General features: G+C 43.5%; 1 protein-coding gene across 1 annotated transcript in view; it reads left to right on the top strand.

Annotated features, from left to right (window-relative positions):
- Window positions 1–20,055, top strand: part of LOC126088381 (uncharacterized protein KIAA1522-like) — a 483,550-nt gene that overhangs the window by 377,847 nt on the left and 85,648 nt on the right. The window contains exons 10-13 of the mRNA XM_049906520.1: window positions 2,084–2,249; window positions 12,399–12,405; window positions 12,995–13,267; window positions 17,199–17,460. Coding sequence (XP_049762477.1) covers window positions 2,084–2,249; window positions 12,399–12,405; window positions 12,995–13,267; window positions 17,199–17,460 — 708 coding nt within the window. The remainder of the gene's footprint in view (window positions 1–2,083; window positions 2,250–12,398; window positions 12,406–12,994; window positions 13,268–17,198; window positions 17,461–20,055) is intronic.

Here is a 20,055-nt window from a genome sequence, read left to right as displayed (position 1 = left end):
CTGCTGCCATAGCCCATTAACGCCACATTTTACAACACTGTCCTAAAGGGTACGTTCGTCGTACTTCCCACATTGATTTCTGCAATTATTTCAAGCAGTGTTGTTTGTCTGTTACCACTGACAACGCAAACCCACTGTTCTCGGTCGTTATCTGAAAGCCATCGGCCATGCATTATACGTGGTGAGACTTAATGCCTGAAGTGTCGTGTTCTCAGCACACTTTTGGCACTTTGGATCTCGTAATATTGAATTATCTCACGATTTGCGAAACGGAATGTCCCACGTATCTAGCTTCAACTACCATCCAAATTCTGTAATATTGAATTATCTCACGATTTGCGAAATGGAATGTCCCACGTATCTAGCTCCAACTACCATCCAAATTCTGTTAAACCCCTTCTTGCGGCCATATTCACGTCGGAGACCTTTCCACATGAGTCACTTGTGTACAAATGACAGATTTTACACCTTGTGTTCGCGATACTACCGCCGTCTGCATATCCGTATTACTTGATTCCGCCATCTCAATGTAGTAAAAGATTTCCAGTTATGTAAAGAGAATGTAAGGAATGTAGCAGTAAAAGATAGTCGTGAGGTATGATAGTCGTGAGGTATTTTACTCACTCTCTGAAGAAGTTGCGCTTCGTATTGGCTATAATTATAACTACGAAGTGCATTCATGTTCTAAGGCCTCTGACTTTTTTTCTCCGGACTGGAAAGAGATGGAAATATGCGCATTGTTTTAAATGAGGCCGCGTTCATTGTCAATACGTCCCAGAGATGGCAGCACCGTACGGCAGATGGAATTTTACCGCCAGCGGCGAGAATGAGAACTGTTTTAAATACTTAAAATGGCGACGTTTTCCTTACTTGAACAGCGTGCAATCATTCGTTTCTGAATTTGCGTGGTGTGAAACTAATTGAAATTCATCGACAGTTAAAGGAGACATGTGGTGATGGAGTTATGGATGTGTCAAAAGTGCGTTCGTGGGTGCGACAGTTTAATGAAGGCAGAACATCGTGTGACAACAAACCGAAACAACCTCGGGCTCGCACAAGCCGGTCTGACGACATGATCGAGAAAGTGGAGAGAATTGTTTTGGGGGATCGCCGAATGACTGTTGAACAGATCGCCTCCAGAGTTGGCATTTCTGTGGGTTCTGGGCACACAATCCTGCATGACGACCTGAAAATGCGAAAAGTGTCATCCAGGTGGGTGCCACGAATGCTGACGGACGACCACATGGCTGCCCATGTGGCATGTTGCCAAGCAATGTTGACGCACAACGACAGCATGAAAGGGACTTTCTTTTCGTCGGTTGTGGCAATGGATGAGACGTGGATGCCATTTTTCAATCCAGAAACAAAGCGCCAGTCAGCTCAATGGAAGCACACAGATTCACCGCCACCAAAAAAATTTCGGGTAACCGCCAGTGCTGAAAAAATGGTGTCCATGTTCTGGGACAGCGAGGGCGTAATCCTTACCCATTGCGTTCCAAAGGGCACTACGGTAACAGGTGCATCCTACGAAAATGTTTTGAAGAACAAATTCCTTCCCGCACTGCAACAAAAACGTCCGGGAAGGGCTGTGCGTGTGCTGTTTCACCAAGACAACGCACCCGCACATCGAGCTAACGTTACGCAACAGTTTCTTCGTGATAACTTTGAAGTGATTCCTCATGCTCCCTACTCACCTGACCTGGCTCCTAGTGACTTTTGGCTTTTTCCAACAATGAAAGACACTCTCCGTGGCCGCACATTCACCAGCCGTGCTGCTATTGCCTCAGCGATTTTCCAGTGGTCGAAACAGACTCCTAAAGAAGCCTTCGCCGCTGCCATGGAATCATGGCGTCAGCGTTGTGAAAAATGTGTACGTCTACAGGGCGATTACGTCTAGAAGTAACGCCAGTTTCATCGATTTCGGGTGAGTAGTGAATTAGAAAAAAAATCATAGGCCTTAGAACTTGAATGCACTTCGTATATATAGACCTTACACAGCATGGCAGGGGATGCAGTGGCTGCTTGACTGGTGAGGCAGTGACGTTCGCCAGACACAGACGTGCACGTGCGCCGCTTTGTGTAGGGACGGCCGGCTGCGCGTGGACGACGAGGTGGTGAACGTGGACGGGCGGCTGGTGCGCGGCCTCGCCACGCTGTCCGAGGCGCGGGCGCTGCTGGCGGACGCACGCCTGCCGGAGGTGGAGCTGGTGGTGGCGCGCGACGAGCAGCCGCCCCCGCCGCCTCCACCCGCCCCCGGGCAGCCGCCCAGCCCGCCCCCTCGCGCCGCCAGTCCTTGTCCCAGCGGGCGCATCAGCCCGGCGCACTCTGAACACCACAGGGCACCTGGTGAGTACAGCCAGACAGTCTTTGGCGCTGCTAGAGCTACACTGGCAAATACACACTGGAGTACGCAGGGTCCTCTTCTCGCAGGAGGACGGAACCTCAGAACAGACACTGTACAAAGATAAATCGTTATGATATGGAATGAGTCATTTTACGTTCACATTGCAAATTAATTTGTACATAACGTTACAATCCGAACGCATTTTTATATTTATATTTTTAAAGAAGAATGGAAAGATGACGTACATACGTGAGTTAGTAATACCTACCCACCACCTTTTAAGCATTACAATGATATAAATTCATCATCGGAATAGAAGTTGTCCAGGAGAAACTTTCTCAGTTTGTTTTCAAATTTTACTTTCCTGTCTGTCAGACATTTTATATCACTGGGTAAATCATCAAAAATTTTGGTTTCAGCATTGAGCACCTCTTTTTGTGCTAAAGTCAACCTTAATGTGGAAGTAATCAATGTCTTTTTCCTTCTTGTATTACAATTGTATACAGCATTACTCCATTTGAACTGTACTGGATTGTTTACAACAAACCTTATGAGAGAATAAATATATTGTGAAGCAGTAGACAGAATGCCCAACTCCTTGGACAGATGTCTACAAGATGATAGTGGATGAGTACCATATATTATTGTTACAGCACATTTTTGAGCAACGAAGACTCTTTTTTTGAAGATGGTCTACCCCAGAACATTATTGAATGAAAATAAGCAAAATTTGTTAACCTACTGCTTTGCCTCTCCCCAAGATATGCAATGATCCTAAGAACAAATGTGGCTGAAATAAGTTGTTTTAGGAGTTCCAAAATGTGCTTTAAATCCTCATCACAATGAACACCTGAGAATTTTGAAGTTTCCACCTTATCAGTTATTTCCTCAGCATGTGCTACACTCATTACTGGTGTAGTACCCCTATATGTTGAGACCTGAATGTTCTGAATCTCCATTAAAATTCAGGATGAGATCATTCGCAGAATATCTGACAATGATGCTTTTAAGAATTTTGTTTACCATTACTTCTTTTTCTAAGTGTATGTTTGGGTCGATTCAATACTAGTGTCATCCGCAAAAAGAAGTAATTCTGCTCGTATATAAGACGGAGGTTCCTTTACAGCTATGACGAATAATATTGGACCTAACACTGAACCTTGGGGAACACCATACATGATTTCTCACCAGTCAGACTTACGTCCCCGGACAATATTAGGCGAATAATTAAGTACAACTTTCGCATTCTTTTGGTTAGATATGACAACCATCTGCATCCATGACACCCTGAACCGAACTAGAGATATCATTTCATAATTGTTATCAGCACTTTTCGAATATGGAATATGGAATGATCAGCTGTTGTGACATAGTTCGTACACAATATGTTCAGTATTCTCAGCCCTGAAAACAGTAACTTCTTCAACTATTTGTGGCGAAATCGGTGTTTCCCAGAAGCAACTCCCAAAAAAATGGTTCAAATGGCTCTGAGCACTATGGGACTTAACATCTATGGTCATCAGTCCCCTAGAACTTAGAACTACTTAAACCTAACTAACCTAAGGACAGCACACAACACCCAGCCATCACGAGGCAGAGAAAATCCCTGACCCCACCGGGAATCGAACCCGGGAACCCGGGCGTGGGAAGCGAGAACGCTACCGCACGACCACGAGATGCGGGCAACTCCCAAATCGTCAGTTGATTCGAATTTCGATTTATGTTCTTCAATCCCAGTGCGGAAAGAGGACCACTCTGTATTCCTTTAATGTGCGAAGAGCAGTAGCACTATTACCCTCCAGCCCCCCCCCCCCCCCCCCCCCCCCCCGTCGAGCGTTTGAGACGGGACGTCAAAAATTTTTTAAAATTAAATTTTCAAAAATATGTTCATTTTGTAGCGCATATCTTTCTGAAGAATTTGACACCTAAAACATATATGTTCGAGGAAATATAAGACATTGTATTTGGTCTTAATGTGCCAAAGTCCCACACCTATTCACACAGCATTCTTCTATCGCTCTATCGCTATTTTGTAATAGAAGCCATCAAACCTGTATTCAGAACGGTGGAAATTGAAACGTCCTGCGGTACGTCTGCTGCTCCCAGTCGGCCTGTTGGCCGCCGTTTAAAAAACTCACCATTAATACTGGCAGGACAATAAGCACTCTTCAGAAAATTTGCATCCTTCATTGCGTATTAGCTAATAACTTTCTATTTTTTGTGGCATAAAATTAGATATAGGAAAACATAAAACCAGTAAAGACAAGATTCAAGCAAGACAGTACCTATTTCTTCAATTTTTTACCCTCTAATCTTGCTATAGTTTCATTATGGCATGCTTTCCTTTCTGCGAAAGAATCTATTACCTCACCAAAATTTGTTCCACGTTTTACCATATAATATTCAGAAAGTGGTTGCCTAATACTGAAAAAGCTGTTAATACGAATATTACCCATGACAGGTGTGGTATGCCGATTTGATTACGTCTATTTTGTCGCCGTCTGCTAGATAAAACGAAATTGGCCTTTCTAATATTGCAGCAAATGTAACACGTTCCAAATAAGCGAGACTGTTTTGGCATAAATGGCCATTTTTATCTAGCTCATACGTTAATAATACTATAGCATGTAATTCACGAAGTACCAATATCAAATGCCTATTGGGCCTACTTCAAGCAAAAAGTTATATGTTAGGAAATAGTTTCACATTTCATTCATACTCTCCAGTTTCTCAAGCACGAGATCGGAAAGTAATAGTACGAAATTCATATACACTACTGGCCATTAAAATTGCTACACCACGAAGATGACCTCCTTCAGAAGCGAAATTTAACCGACAGGAAGAAGATGCTGGGAGATGCAAATGACCGGCAACAGCAGTTGACCGGCGTTGCCTGGTGAAACGTTGTTGTGATGCCTCGTGTAAGGAGGAGAAATGCGTACCATCAAATTTCCGACTTTGATAAAGGTCGGATTGTAGCCTATCGCGATTGCAGTTTATCGTATCGCGACATTGCTGCTCACGTTGGTCGAAATCAGATGACTATTAGCAGAATATGGAATCACTGGGTTCAAGAGGGTAATACGGAACGCCGTGCTGGATCCCAACGGCCTCGTATCACTAGCAGTCGAGATGACAGGCATCTTATCCGCATGGCTGTAACGGATCGTGCAGCCACGTCTCGATCCCTGAGTCAACAGATGGGTACGTTTGCAAGACAACAACCATCTGCACCAACAGTTCGACGACCATACAATGTAAGCTTTCACGGCCGGTATTGTCTTCTGTTTGACTCAATGCCCAGACGCATTAAGGCCGTTATTACGGCCAGAGGTGGTTGTTCTAGGTACTGATTTCTCAGGATCTATGCACCCAAATTTCGTGAAAATGTAATCAAATGTCAGTTCTAGTATAATATATTTGTCCAATGAATACCCGTTTATCATCCGCATTTCTTCTTGGTGTAGCAATCTTAATGGCCAATTAAATTTGTAATCGTCTTATTCTTCCATATAATTTGTGTGCTGTCCTTCCTCGTTCTAACAAACAGTCTAGTTATCATTAATTCTGTAACTTTACCTGCCATTCTCAAAACACCGAGCGAGGTGGCACAGTGATTAGCACACTGGACGACGGTTCAGACCCGCATCTGGCCATCCTGGTTCAGGTTTCCAGTGATTTCCCTAAATCGCTTCAGTCAAATGCCGGGATGGTTCCTTTGAAAGGGCACAGCCGACTTCCTTCCCCACCCTTCCCTAATCCGATGGGTCCGACTACCTTGCTATCTGGTTCGCTCCTCTAAATCAACCAGTCAACCAACCATTCTCAAAACATTTTTTTTTTTATTTTTTGGTCATCAGTCTACTGACTGGTTTGATGCGGCCCGCCACGAATTCCTTTCCTGTGCTAACCTCTTCATCTCAGAGTAGCACTTGCAACCTACGTCCTCAATTATTTGCTTGACGTATTCCAATCTCTGTCTTCCTCTATAGTTTTTGCCCTCTACAGCTCCCTCTAGTACCATGGAAGTCATTCCCTCATGTCTTAGCAGATGTCCTATCATCCCGTCCCTTCTCCTTATCAGTGTTTTCCACATATTCCTTTCCTCTCCGATTCTGCGAAGAACCTCCTCATTCCTTACCTTATCAGTCCACCTAATTTTCAACATTCGTCTATAGCACCACATCTCAAATGCTTCGATTCTCTTCTGTTCCGGTTTTCCCACAGTCCATGTTTCATGCTGTACTCCAGACGTACATCCTCAGAAATTTCTTCCTCAAATTAAGGCCGGTATTTGATATTAGTAGACTTCTCTTGGCCAGAAATGCCTTTTTTGCCATAGCGAGTCTGCTTTTGATGTCCTCCTTGCTCCGTCCGTCATTGGTTATTTTACTGCCTAGGTCGCAGAATTCCTTAACTTCATTGACTTCGTGACCATCAATCCTGATGTTAAGTTTCTCGCTGTTCTCATTTCTACTACTTCTCATTACCTTCGTCTTTCTCCGATTTACTCTCAAACCATACTGTGTACTCATTAGACTGTTCATTCCGTTCAGCAGATCATTTAATTCTTCTTCACTTTCACTCAGGATATCAATGTCATCAGCGAATCGTATCATTGATATCCTTTCACCTTGTATTTTAATTCCACTGCTGAACCTTTCTTTTATTTCCATCATTGCTTCCTCGATGTACAGATTGAAGAACGCTTTTTCCAGGTCGACAAATCCTATGAAAGTGTCTTGATTTTTCTTTAGCCTTGCTTCCATTATCAGCCGTAACGTCAGAATTGCCTCTCTCGTCCCTTTACTTTTCCTAAAGCCAAACTGATCGTCACCTAGCGCATTCTCAATTTTCTTTTCCATTCTTCTGTATATTATTCTTTTAAGCAGCTTCGATGCATGAGCTGTTAAGCTGATTGTGCGATAATTCTCGCACTTGTCAGCTCTTGCCGTCTTCGGAATTGTGTGGATGATGCTTTTCCGAAAGTCGGATGGTATATCGCCAGACTCATATATTCTACACACCAACGTGAATAGTCGTTTTGTTGCCACTTCCCCCAATGATTTTAGAAATTCTGATGGAATGTTATCTATCCCTTCTGCCTTATTTGACCGTAAGTCCTCCAAAGCTCTTTTAAATTCCGATCCGAATACTGGATCCCCTGTCTCTTCTAAATCGACTCCTGTTTCTTCTTCTATCACATCAGACAAATCTTCACCCTCATAGAGGCTTTCAATGTATTCTTTCCACCTATCTGCTCTCTCCTCTGCATTTGACAGTGGAATTCCCGTTGCACTCTTAATGTTACCACCGTTGCTTTTAATGTCACCAAAGGTTGTTTTGACTTTCCTGTATGCTGAGTCTGTCCTTCCGACAATCATATCTTTTTCGATGTCTTCACATTTTTCCTGCAGCCATTTCGTCTTAGCTTCCCTGCACTTCCTATTTATTTCATTCCTCAGCGACTTGTATTTCTGTATTCCTGATTTTCCCGGAACATGTTTGTACTTCCTCCTTTCATCAATCAACTGAAGTATTTCTTCTGTTAGCCATGGTTTCTTCGCAGCTACCTTCTTTGTACCTATGTTTTCCTTCCCAACTTCTGTGATGGCCCTTTTTAGAGATGTCCATTCCTCTTCAACTGTACTGCCTACTGCGCTATTCCTTATTGCTGTATCTATAGCGTTAGAGAATTTCAAACGTATCTCGTCATTCCTTAGTACTTCCGTATCCCACTTCTTTGAGTATTGATTCTTCCTGACTAATGTCTTGAACTTCAGCCTACTCTTCATCACTACTATATTGTGCCCTGAGTCTATATCTGCTCCTGGGTACGCCTTACAATCCAGTATCTGATTTCGGAATATCTGTCTGACCATGATGTAATCTAATTGAAATCTTCCCGTACCTCCCGGCCTTTTCCAAGAATACCTCCTCCTCTTGTGATTCTTGAACAGGGTATTCGCTATTACTAGCTGAAACTTGTTACAGAACTCAATTAGTCTTTCTCCTCTTTCATTCCATGTCCCAAGCCCATATTCTCCTGTAACCTTTTCTTCTACTCCTTCCCCTACAACTGCATTCCAGTCGCCCATGACTATTAGATTTTCGTCCCCCTTTACATACTGCATTACCCTTTCAATATCCTCATACACTTTCTCTATCTGTTTATCTTCAGCTTGCACGTCGGCATGTATTCTCTGGTTAACTTCACTAAACTTGCCACAATCACCATTGTAGTTATCCCGTGTTTATTCCCCGGTTAGGCATTATTACGTGTTCATATAACGCTTCTTCCGCGCTATTCCGAGAATAGAACTTCAGCCGCTGCTAACCAGGGACTGTACAACAGGCTCTTAGTAATGTAGCGATATGGCAAAAATTTCTGTCAAAATTTCATTTTCTTGGATACAAAGAGAAGATTAATATCTAATCTTTCTTACCGGTTATTCCTGTTAGTCGTTTATTCATTCTGGTAGTCTTAATCTACGGATTTCGCTAATAATTATAACATAGCTGATCATTCGCACACCCAATAAACCATGTAAACAAACAGGTATTGGCATTTACTCGTTGGGATTTATCCGTCTCAGGTCGGAAAGCCCCCCCCCCCCCAATTTCGTCTGCGGGAAAGTTTTTTGTTCGTATATGCGACGGGGATTCCCCTGGCAAATGCATAACGTACACTATACACGCATTCAAGAATCAACTTATGATTCGTTCAGAAATCAACTTAGAATGTGTTCAAAAATGTTCAAAATCATATGAATAATCGATAGATCAACGTGCGCGTGATGTTAGGTGCTTTATGAAACAAGGTTCTTTTCTTCACGATTAAGAATTTGGCGCCCCCTGAAATTATCATCCTGGGCAGATACACTGTTTCCCTCCCCCCAGATGCAGGCTTATTCTTACTAGTGCAGCCACACGCTACACGTCTGTTCACGCCACTGAATGAAGTGCCCATCTAGAGCTTGAACAAAAACAGAACGTATAGCATAGGTCACATTGGCTGCTCAAGACGCTTCACTGGCAGTAGCTTAAAACTCCTTTCCCCGGTGATACGGTCATTTTCGTCGTTTGCTGCTTCAGCCGCAAATGATGACTACCGCCTGATTTGTTTCCCCGTCCGTCAAAGTACGTCGCTCCAATCATCATCAAACACATTTTTGGTGTGATACCTCACTGAATCCTAATATCACGCCAATAAAATAAACCCCACTGCATTAGTGGCTAGCGGTTTTTGCTAGTAGCATCAAGGTCCAGGTTCAACTCCCGGAGACATTTTCTCCGGTAGAAAGGTCTGGAGTGGGTCTCTCAGCAATTGGAGGCCAACTGAGAAGCTATGTGAACAGAGAACCAGCGAAAGTGGTGCTCAAGTCGCCGAGTAGTGTTTTACGTGGAAGGATTTCCACGAGGCTAGGTGACGAACGAGGTTTATATAGTAAGAGAAAAAGCATCAGCCTTTTTCGGGATAGAGTACGAGACTCCTGACGTTTTGTGACTATTGGTGTTATTCTTTGCAAGACTCCAGGAAAGTTCTATAGGAATTTAGGTCCAGATTGTACGGCGCAAATAGGAAGGGAATCATTTTCTTCATAAGTTTTGTCAGTGGAATAAGCAGAAGAGGGTTGATGGTCCTTAATTAATGCCAAAAATTCGGTTTTCCTTCTCTTTACGAGTTTTAATTCTTTTTCTCTCCATTCCTAAACGATAGTCTGACTTTTTTTTATTGTAGCCACAGAAGAGAAGTGAATACAAACCGATACTCAGCTTTCACAACAATGAAACGTTGACCGGCACTTTTTTTTTATTGGCAGTACTCTTCATACACTGTCACTTCGCAACCTTTATTCACAGTTTAGTCTGTATTAATCCTAGGTTCCTCTAAATAAACTTCTGGCCACTTTTTGCTTCATTTTTTGTGAAAATGTAATGTAGCTTGCTCATTTTCTCCTGCAGAAAATGACGTATTCATTCTGACATCTTTTAATATCAAATACTATATATGGAACAGTATTTTTTCTCAAGGTTTCTTTGCTACCATGGAATTCCAGTTCTGTCTAACAAAACCTGCGAAGTTTTTACAAAGATGATATTTCTTTGTACTGTTCATAATATCGCAGATATTACTGGCTAATAACATATTTATCTATATCGTCAAAGAAATCTTTATATATTTTTGTATGCATTTCACTTACTCTGCTTTGTCTATCTTTCTATAATTTGAACATCACGGACTTACTTTAACTTTTGTGTGTTAACATTCGTTTGTACCTTCCGTCGCCTTCTCTGTCAGCACTATCATAACATTCTCGTTCTCATTGTCAGTGAAGTTAATAACGTCAACAGCAAGCGGTCGCTGCTTAGCGCGACCGTTTTTTCTGCTATCATCTTTCGTGTTCGTACTGCGGGTTAAATAATACACCCCAGTTTGAATTACAGCGCGACCGTACGTCATCACGTGACCAAGTTATTCCACGCAATAGCTGCCTTGCTGAGTGTTAGTTTTTATTGCTGCACTTGTGTTTTCTTTATAGATACTGCATACAGTTTAATGTTCATTAAAATAGCAGTGTCTGTGGGTACTCCCAGTACTGATATACTGATAATTGTTACGATGCTATGAAGTTATCAAACTCCTGGTATCAATGCCAATGCCATAAGTATCTATACAACAGTATCGACACTTAGATATATCAATAATGTCCAATCGTTCCTAAACACACGATACCTACTTAACGCATGTTAAAAAGCAAACGGATCAAAGAGATTGATATTTTACAGCTTGCGCTACTCGCTGAATGGCCAATTATTATGATTACAGCTTAACTGAAGTGATTTAATTGATTGCTGGGAACCAGATACAGGTGTGCGCTGTCGATACTTAAGAACCTTCTGAAATAAGAAATAGACACAGACAAAACTACTGGATGCTGGGGAACGATTTAATTCAGACGACCAGAGATTTTTTTTTTAGGAATTAACTCTCGCGATGCAATGGATTAACTGTAATTCAAAGAACTGTAACACCCAACTCTCGAAGGACGCTTTACAGGAGATTAGCCTCGAGTGAGTTTAAAGGGATGAATTGGAATGTGGTTGTAAGTCAACTCTAGCTTTAGGCGTCCCTGGCCTCAGAGAAACCTTGTCTTGTGTTTATAAAATGTGTACAGAGCCATCTCAGAAAAGGATGACTCAGATCTTACAGCGCTGGAATTCACTGTTAACCGAATACTGTACGTTCTTGCAATAACAGCTTGTGTCTTGAAATTCGTCAACAACAAATGCATTTTTATAAGGCTTCTTGTGTCCATAAAATTCTTCGGTATGGCCAGTTCAAATAGTAGACAGTGTGTTTCTCTGACCACCCATGTTTCAGTCCTTGGATCTACCTACAGTCCCGGTATTGATGTTCACTCTGCAAGTAGGATCTACCTGACTCCTTTTGATTTACAATATACCTGTGAATACTACTACGGTAAATTTGAGCTGTTACTCTTTCGACATCGTCGACTAAGATTAATGAACCATGGGCTGTTAATTAATCTCAGCTAGATACTGAGAGGGATGCTACCACAACCAGAGAACTTCCAGAACTTCCCACTGTCTACTTCTGACTGGTAATAGTTGTAGGTCTTCACAATTTCTGCCGGCCGCGGTTGCCGTGCGGTTCTAGGCGCTGCAGTCCGGAACCGCGGGACTGCTACGGTCGCAGGTTCGAATCCTGCCTCGGGCATGAATGTGTGTGATGTCCTTAGGTTAGTTAGGTTTCAGTAGTTCTAAGTTCTAGGGGACTGATGACCTAAGATGTTAAGTCCCATAGTGCTCAGAGCCATTTGAACCATTTTTTTCACAATTTCTAGGCACATTAGATAAAACACATGTGGTACTGTTTTTCAGTTTCATCCAAAACCAAATTTAAAAAAGGAAAGGAAGGTTAGGATTTAATATTATGGTAGTGAAAGTCAATGCAGAAGTATGATTGGACGAGAGGGAGTGGGAAGCAGGTTGTGTGTGAATTTTAAAGGAAAGCATTTTTTAATTCCAGGTCTGTGGTACACATGCAGGATGATGAGTCATCACAGAATGCCAGAGCACTAGGAAAGTGTCACTATCGCTTGTGGTGACAGTACTGTTCATGGAGCGAGCACCATAGCCTGCACACGTGACTCGTGATGGCTGGGTGTTGTGTGCTGTCCTTAGGTTAGTTAGGTTTAAGTAGTTCTAAGTTCTAGGGGACTTATGACCACAGCAGTTGAGTCCCATAGTGCTCAGAGCCATTTGAACCATTTGAACCATTTGCACACGTGACAATAATTAGGGAAACCAGGGGAAACGCAAATGTCGGCTTTTCGACAGGCAACTGAACGCTGATGCTCCCAAATATAAGCCCAGGGCCTAATCATCGTACAACTTCACCGTGTCTAACAGAAAAGGATTATTAAAAAGAAGTCTTCATTTTGTCGAGCTCATGTTATAATTTTTTTGACACAAAACTTTCATTTGAAGCAATGCTTAATTACGGCCTGTTATTGACGGCACACCGCTGAAGTCTGGGACCCAGTTGTTGGCATTTTGTTTGTATGTCAGTACGTAAGGCAAAACGTGTCAGGGAGATTGAGCAATGGTTATCTGCGCTTCCAGGTGGCAGCCCTGAACACCGCGTGGCTGTCGCGGCTACAGCTGCTGCGCCGGTGAGCCGGCGCGACAGCGACGTCGTGGTACCGTCGCCATTCGGCAGCCCGGAGCACCGCGGCAGTCTGTCCGCGCGGCGGGACAGCATGGGGCTGTCGCGGCGAGACAGCAGCGGCAGCGCCGGCAGCCCAGCGCTGGGGCGGCGCGACAGCACGACGAGTCAGCGTAGGCTCGGCCACCGGGACAGCGTCTCGAGCACGCGCCGCGACAGCACGGCTCAAGGTGCGTGCACCGCAGCTGCTGCTTGTCGCTACAGTACAGCACAGCGATCGTACGTTGCAGATACAGCATAGGTGAAGGTGCACACACTGTAAATAGTGCATATCGTGACAGAGTGGCTCAAGCTGTGGACACTATTGTTAGCGCATGTCCTGAAGGCACTGCGAAAGGTGCACATGTTGGAACGGGCTCACACTGTGACAACACAGTTCGAGGTGTGCACGGCGACAGTACATCTCAAGATATGCACACTGCATCTAGCAAGCACTTTGACAGCACCGTGCAAACAGCGTGCATCCTGGTGGCACAGCTTAAGGTGCACTGACTGCAGCTGCATTAATTCTGACAATGTGGCTCAAGATGCAATGCATACAGGGCAGCTAGGACTCATTGTTGCAGAGCAACCACCTCAATATGTTTGCATTCGACTGCAGTAGGAGGAGGAGGAGGAGGAGGAGATTAGTGTTTAACGTCCCTTCGACAACGAGTTCATTAGAGACGGAGCACAAGCGCGGATTACGGAAAGCTGGGGAAGAAAATCGGCCGTGCCCTTTCAAAGGAACCATCCTGGCATTTGCCTGAAGCCACTGTATACTGACCACTCACAATTATTTAAATAAAAATATATTTTTAAAATAACACGTTTTTATATCCGACTTTAAAACATCCAATAATTTTTCCTACCTGCATGCAGATTTCTAACCCCATAATGTAGTCCTGAAAATTTTTGCTTGTGAGTTTTTAATAGCTACTAAGGTAGTTGTAAGATTACAACGAAACACGTGGACCCCATGTATTACACGACTGATGCATGCATAGTTCACCGCCCAACTACTATCTGTTGCATGCACCTCACTTTTGTCGTTAATAACACTACAGGTTTCGGCATAGCTATTAAGAATTCAGAAGCACAGATTTTCAGGACTATCTGTATGGGTTTAGACTCTGTAAAGAGGTAGGAAAATTTATTTTGGACGCTAGCACATTTAGTTCAATCCAAAAATGAGTTATATTAAAAATTTATTTGTATTTAAGTAATTATTTGCTGAATTTTAGCCTTGCATGTGTGAATTTTCTCAGTTGATCTTAAACATTTCGATGATATTATATTTTTTGTTTAATCATTGATTTGTGCAAATGTACTAGCTTTCTACCCATATCTTCGCCTGTGTATGCATATGTCACATCAATTGCACACAACTCCTTCTCCCCCTCTCTCTGTCCCTCTCTTCTTCCCCACTGTCTTTGTTCAACCATGCCGATTGACTGACGTACTACGTGCAATGTATATTCCTACAGGGTAACTGAGATGTCAGGCGTTAAGAAACTTCTTCACTCGCACCCCCACCCTTACTGCACAGAGAGCGAATTAATACTGCATTGTCATCCAGTTCTGAACTATGTTTAAAATTTTAAAGTCACTAGCTCAATGGGAAGTTATTTTAAAATCCATTGCAAAATTTGTACAGAACAGACTGACAGACAAGAAATCCACCTAATAAAAATATATAAGAAATACAAGACATGTGCGACCATCAAGTAAGTCCGAGAGAATGTACAGCCCAATTAAAATGTCTCCGACCTCTCGTGGCGTTTGCGACCCTATGTGATTATTTATCCTTGTTGTATTCCCTATGTCCCACGCCAATTTGTAACTTTTTTAACTTTTTTTAATCTCTCTGTATAGTAAAAGCATGTTAAAATGGCCCATATCTCAACAACTATTTGTTAGCAGACTTACTTCTATAGCACTTTGTACTAGCCTCCACCTGTACTATCCCGCGTAATACGAGACGTGTCCCGCGTCCGGCCATCCTGATTTAGGTTTTCCGTGATTACCCTAAATCGCTCCAGGCAAATGCCGGGATGGTTCCTTTGAAAGGGCACGGCCGACTTCCTTCCCCATCCTTCCCTAATCCGATGAGACCGATGACCTCGCTGTCTGGTCTCCTTCCCCAAACAACCAACCAACCGTGACGTGTTTTTTAAGTAAGTACCATTTTTGAAATTAAGAAAGACGAGCTATCTCAATAATTTTATTTTTACATGAAAGCCTGTACCTTAATCTACTTTTATACATAATTTCCGTCAATATTGACCCACTTGTCATAATGTTGTACCAGTTTTTGAATACCCTCCTCATAGAAGTCTGACGCCTGACTTGTTAACCACTGCATCACCACTATTTTGACTTTGCCATTGTCTTGAAGACGCTGACCGCCCAGGTGTTTCTTCAAGTGCAGGAACAGATGCAAATCACTGGGCGCAAGATCGGGGCTGTACGGAGGATGATCTAGAGTTTACCGTCGCTAAGATGTGAAGAGATCTTTGGTCTGATTCGCCACATGCGGACGGGCATTGTCTTGCACCATAACGATGCCCTTGCTCTATTTCCATGGACTGTTGCTTTGATTCTGGTGTGACGTATGCCACCAATGTTTCATCGCCCGTAACAGTTTGGCTTAAGAAATCATCACCGTCGTTGTGGTACCGCTCAAGGAAAGTCTAAGCGTTTGCTTTTGTGCACATCCGTCAACATTTTCCGTACCCAACGTGCGCACAATTTTCGGTAATTCAAGTGCTCGGTCACAATGCCGTACAAAACACTACGAGAAATATTAGGAAAGTCATCCCGCAAGGAGGAAATGGTAGAGCGTCTTTTTTCTCTCACCTTATTGTCCACTTCCTGCATCAAACTTTCATTAAAGACCGAAGGACGCCCACTCGCCGGCCAGTGTGGCCGAGCGGTTCTAGGCGCTTCAGTCTGGAACCGCGTGACCGCTACGGTCGCAGGTTCGAATCCTGCCTCGGGCATGGATGTGAGTGCTGTCCTTACGTTAGTTAGGTTTAAGTAGTTCTAAGTTCTAGGGGACTGATGACCTCAGATGTTAAGTCCCAAAGTGCTCAGAGCCATTTGAACCATTTGAACGCCCACTCCGTTGTTCATCATGCACATTTGTGCGGCCATCTTTAAGTGATCTCACCCACTTTCTTACCATTCCATCACTCATAATGTTTTCTCCGTAGACTGCACAGATGTTGTTGTTGTGGTCTTCAGTCCTGAGACTGGTTTGATGCAGCTCGCCATGCTACTCTATCCTGTGCAAGCTTCTTCATCTCCTAGTACCTACTGCAGCCTACATCTTTCTGAATCTGCTTAGTGTATTCATCTCTTGGTCTCCCTCTACGATTTTTACCCTCCACCCTGCCCTCCAATACTAAATTGGTGATCGCTCGATGTCTCAGAACATGTCCTACCAACCGATCCCTTCTTCTAGTCAAGTTGTGCCTAAATTCCTCTTCTCCCCAATTCTATTCAATACCTCCTCATTACTTACGTGATCTACCCATCTAATCTTCAGCATTCTTCTGTAGCACCACATTTCGAAAGCTTCAATTCTCTTCTTGTCCAAACTATTTATCGTCCACGTTTCACTTCCATACATGGCTACACTCCATACAAATACTTTCAGAAACGACTTTCTGACACTTAAATCTATACTCGACGTTAAATTTTTCTTCTTCAGAAACGCTTTCCTTGCCATTGCCATTCTACATTTTATATCCTGCACAGACATTACGATGAATATCGATCACTTTTAGGCCTTTAGCACTAAGAAATCTTATAACACCCCGCACTTCACAGTCGGCGGAACTGACTATAATCGGAGGCATCTTAAACACTCAATACAGAACGTCAACCAGGAAATATGGCGTCAGTGCGTAGATTAAGGTACAGGCTTTCATGTAAAAATAAAATTATTGAGATATCATAGCACGCCTTTTTTTAATTGCAAAACGGTACTATTGAAAAAACACGCCTCTTAGTATAGGACACTTCCTTTTAAAGAAAACTGTATAATCTAAGTCAACAAATATCAGTGAGCTGGCCGCGCTCGGCCTGTGACGACGTGCGGCCTGTGCAATGTGGCAGGCCTGGGCCACCGCGACAGCCTGGCGGCGCCGGTGGTGCCGGAGCCGTGGCGGCGCCACAGCGACAACCTGTGCCTGCTGAACCACCGCGCGCGCCTCTTCGTCACGTCGCGCAACGTGGCCTCCTGCGACGAGGCGACGACCATCGTGCCGGTGCTGGCCGCCGTGACGCCGCCGCTGCTGCGCGAGCGCACCGAGAGCCACGACCTCGACTCCTCGCAGGAGGACGTCTCCGGGGAACCCCCGCCGCCGCCGGCGCCCAGGTCAGCACCTGCATCTCCTTATCTTCTCTGCATTCACACCCACACCACTGGGAAGTGCAAAGCAGAGGGTACTTCCCACTGTACCAGTTATTACGGCTCCCCATCGTTCCAGTTTTCAGTTTGGATTCCGTAGAAATGTTGGAACACGTGAGGCAATACTGACCCTACGACTTATCTTAGAAGAAAGATTAAAGAAAGGCAAAACTACGTTGCTAGCATTTGTAGATGTGGAGAAAGCTTTTGACAATGTTGACTGGAATACTCGCTTTCAAATTCTGAAGGTGGCAAAGGTAAAATACAGGGAGCGAAAGGCTACTTACAATTTGTACAGAAACCAGATGGCAGTTACAAGAGACGAGGGGCATGAAAGGGAAGCAGTGATTGGGAAGGGAGTGAGACAGGGTTGTAGCCTCTCCCCGATGATATTCAATCTGTATATTGACCAAGCAGTAAAGGAAACAAAAGAAAAGTTCGGAGTAGGTATTAAAATCCATGGAGAAGAAATTAAAACTTTGAGGTTCGCCGATGACATTGTAATTCTGTCAGAGACAGCAAAGGACGTGGAAGAGCAGTTGAACGGAATGGACAGTGTCTTGAAAGGAGGGTATAAGATGAACATCAACAAAAGCAAAACGAGGATAATGGAATGTAGTCGAATTAAGTCGGGTGATGCTGAGGGAATTAGATTAGGAAATGAGACACTTAAAGTAGTAAAGGAGTTTTGCTATTTGGGGAGCAAAATAACTGATGATGGTCGAAGTAGAGAGGATATAAAATGTAGACTGGCAATGGCAAGGAAAGCGTTTCTGAAGAAAAGAAATTTGTTAACATCGCGTATAGATTTAAGTGTCAGGAAGTCGTTTCTGAAAGTATTTGTATAAAGTGTAGCCATGTATGGAAGTGAAACATGGACGATAAATAGCTTAGACAAGAAGAGAATAGAAGCTTTCGAAATGTGGTGCTACAGAAGAATGATGAAGATTAGATGGGTAGATCACATAACCAATGAGTAGGTATTGGGGAGAAGAGGAGTTTGTGGCACAACTTGACTAGAAGAAGGGATAGGTTGGTAGGACATGTTCTGAGGCATCAAGGGATCACCAATTTAGTACTGGAGGGCAGGGTGGAGGGTAAAAATCGTATAGGGAGACCAAGAGATGAATACACTAAGCAGATTCAGAAGGATGTAGGTTGCAGTAGGTACTGGGAGATGAAGAAGCTTGCACAGGATAGAGTAGCATGGAGAGCTGCATCAAACCAGTCTCAGGACTGAAGACCACAACAACAACAACGTTCCATTCAAGAATGTAGTGTGAGAAGAATGACTGCCTAAATGCTAATTTACAGGTTGTAATTAATCTAACCTTGTGAGATCTGAGTTTCTCCCGGATTACACGACTTTCAAATAACTTCCCGGAATTTAGCCAGGTAACACTTTCAGCGGCCGCCGATATTTCGGCGGGAGAACACCCCACCATTTTCAAGGTAACTGCAACGGACAGGCGACGTACACGCAAAATTAAAACGTCGGTTCTCAGACTGATGCAGGAAAGATAACACACACACTGAACACCAGTGCCACTAAAGATGACCAAAGTCAGAGCTATCGATAGTGAGACTACGAACTCGCAGGTGATGTAGCATTGACTCTGTCCCTCTGTTTTTTTGACAAGAGAGGGAGCCGGATTCCAAACATAGTTTAAGCAAAAACCTCCATTCCTGTTAACGTGGTTGCTCGCTAATTTAATCTCAACTGCCTCCTTAATAACACTGTCCCAATAGCTGGACGTGCATGCCAATATCTCGGTGTTATTATATAACATGGGGTGACCAGTATCCAAGCAATCTTCGGCAATAGCAGATCTATTTGGCTGCTGTAATCGTGTGTGCCGTTTATGCTCAGTACATTGGTCTTCCACGGTCCTGATAGTTTGACCAATATATGCCATGCCGCAGCTACAAGGAATGCGATATACACCGGCCTTACGCAGACCAAGATGATCCTTAACAGAACTCAAAAACGCTCTAATTTTAGATGGAGGTCGGAAAACACATTTCACATCGTATTTCCGTAAAGTCTTGTTGGAAGTGTTTCCTACGTAAGGCAAAAAGGCAGTAGACTTAGGTGTCGACTCAGAATTATCATTAATCACCCGCTGTACAGTTGGTTGATAGCTCAACGAACGTTCAGTTTATCATTATAACCATTTTGACGAAATGGAACTTCAAGATGGGACAGCTCAGCTGGCAACGTCAGAAACGACATGTGCGCTGTGTACCAATATACGAAGTACCCCTTCACACTGAGCTGGATGGTGACAACTATTAGCCTGTAAGTGCAAGTCGGTGTGAGCACATTTCCTGTAGACTGCGTTGCGCTATCGACCAACTGTACATCAAGTGACTGATGATAATTCTGAGTCGACACCTAAGTCTACTGCCTTTTTGCCTTACGTAGGAAACACTTCCAACAAGACTTTACGGAAATAAGATGTGAAATGTGTTTTCCGACCTCCATCTAAAATTAGAGCGTTTTTGAGTTCTTTTAAGGATCATCTTGGTCTGCGTAAGGCCGGTGTATATCGCATTCCTTGT

This window comes from Schistocerca cancellata, chromosome 6, assembly GCF_023864275.1.
Source record: "Schistocerca cancellata isolate TAMUIC-IGC-003103 chromosome 6, iqSchCanc2.1, whole genome shotgun sequence".
NCBI lineage: Eukaryota > Metazoa > Arthropoda > Insecta > Orthoptera > Acrididae > Schistocerca > Schistocerca cancellata.
The sequence above is the reverse complement of the archived record's forward strand: the minus strand, read 5'-3'. Positions and strand labels throughout refer to the sequence as shown.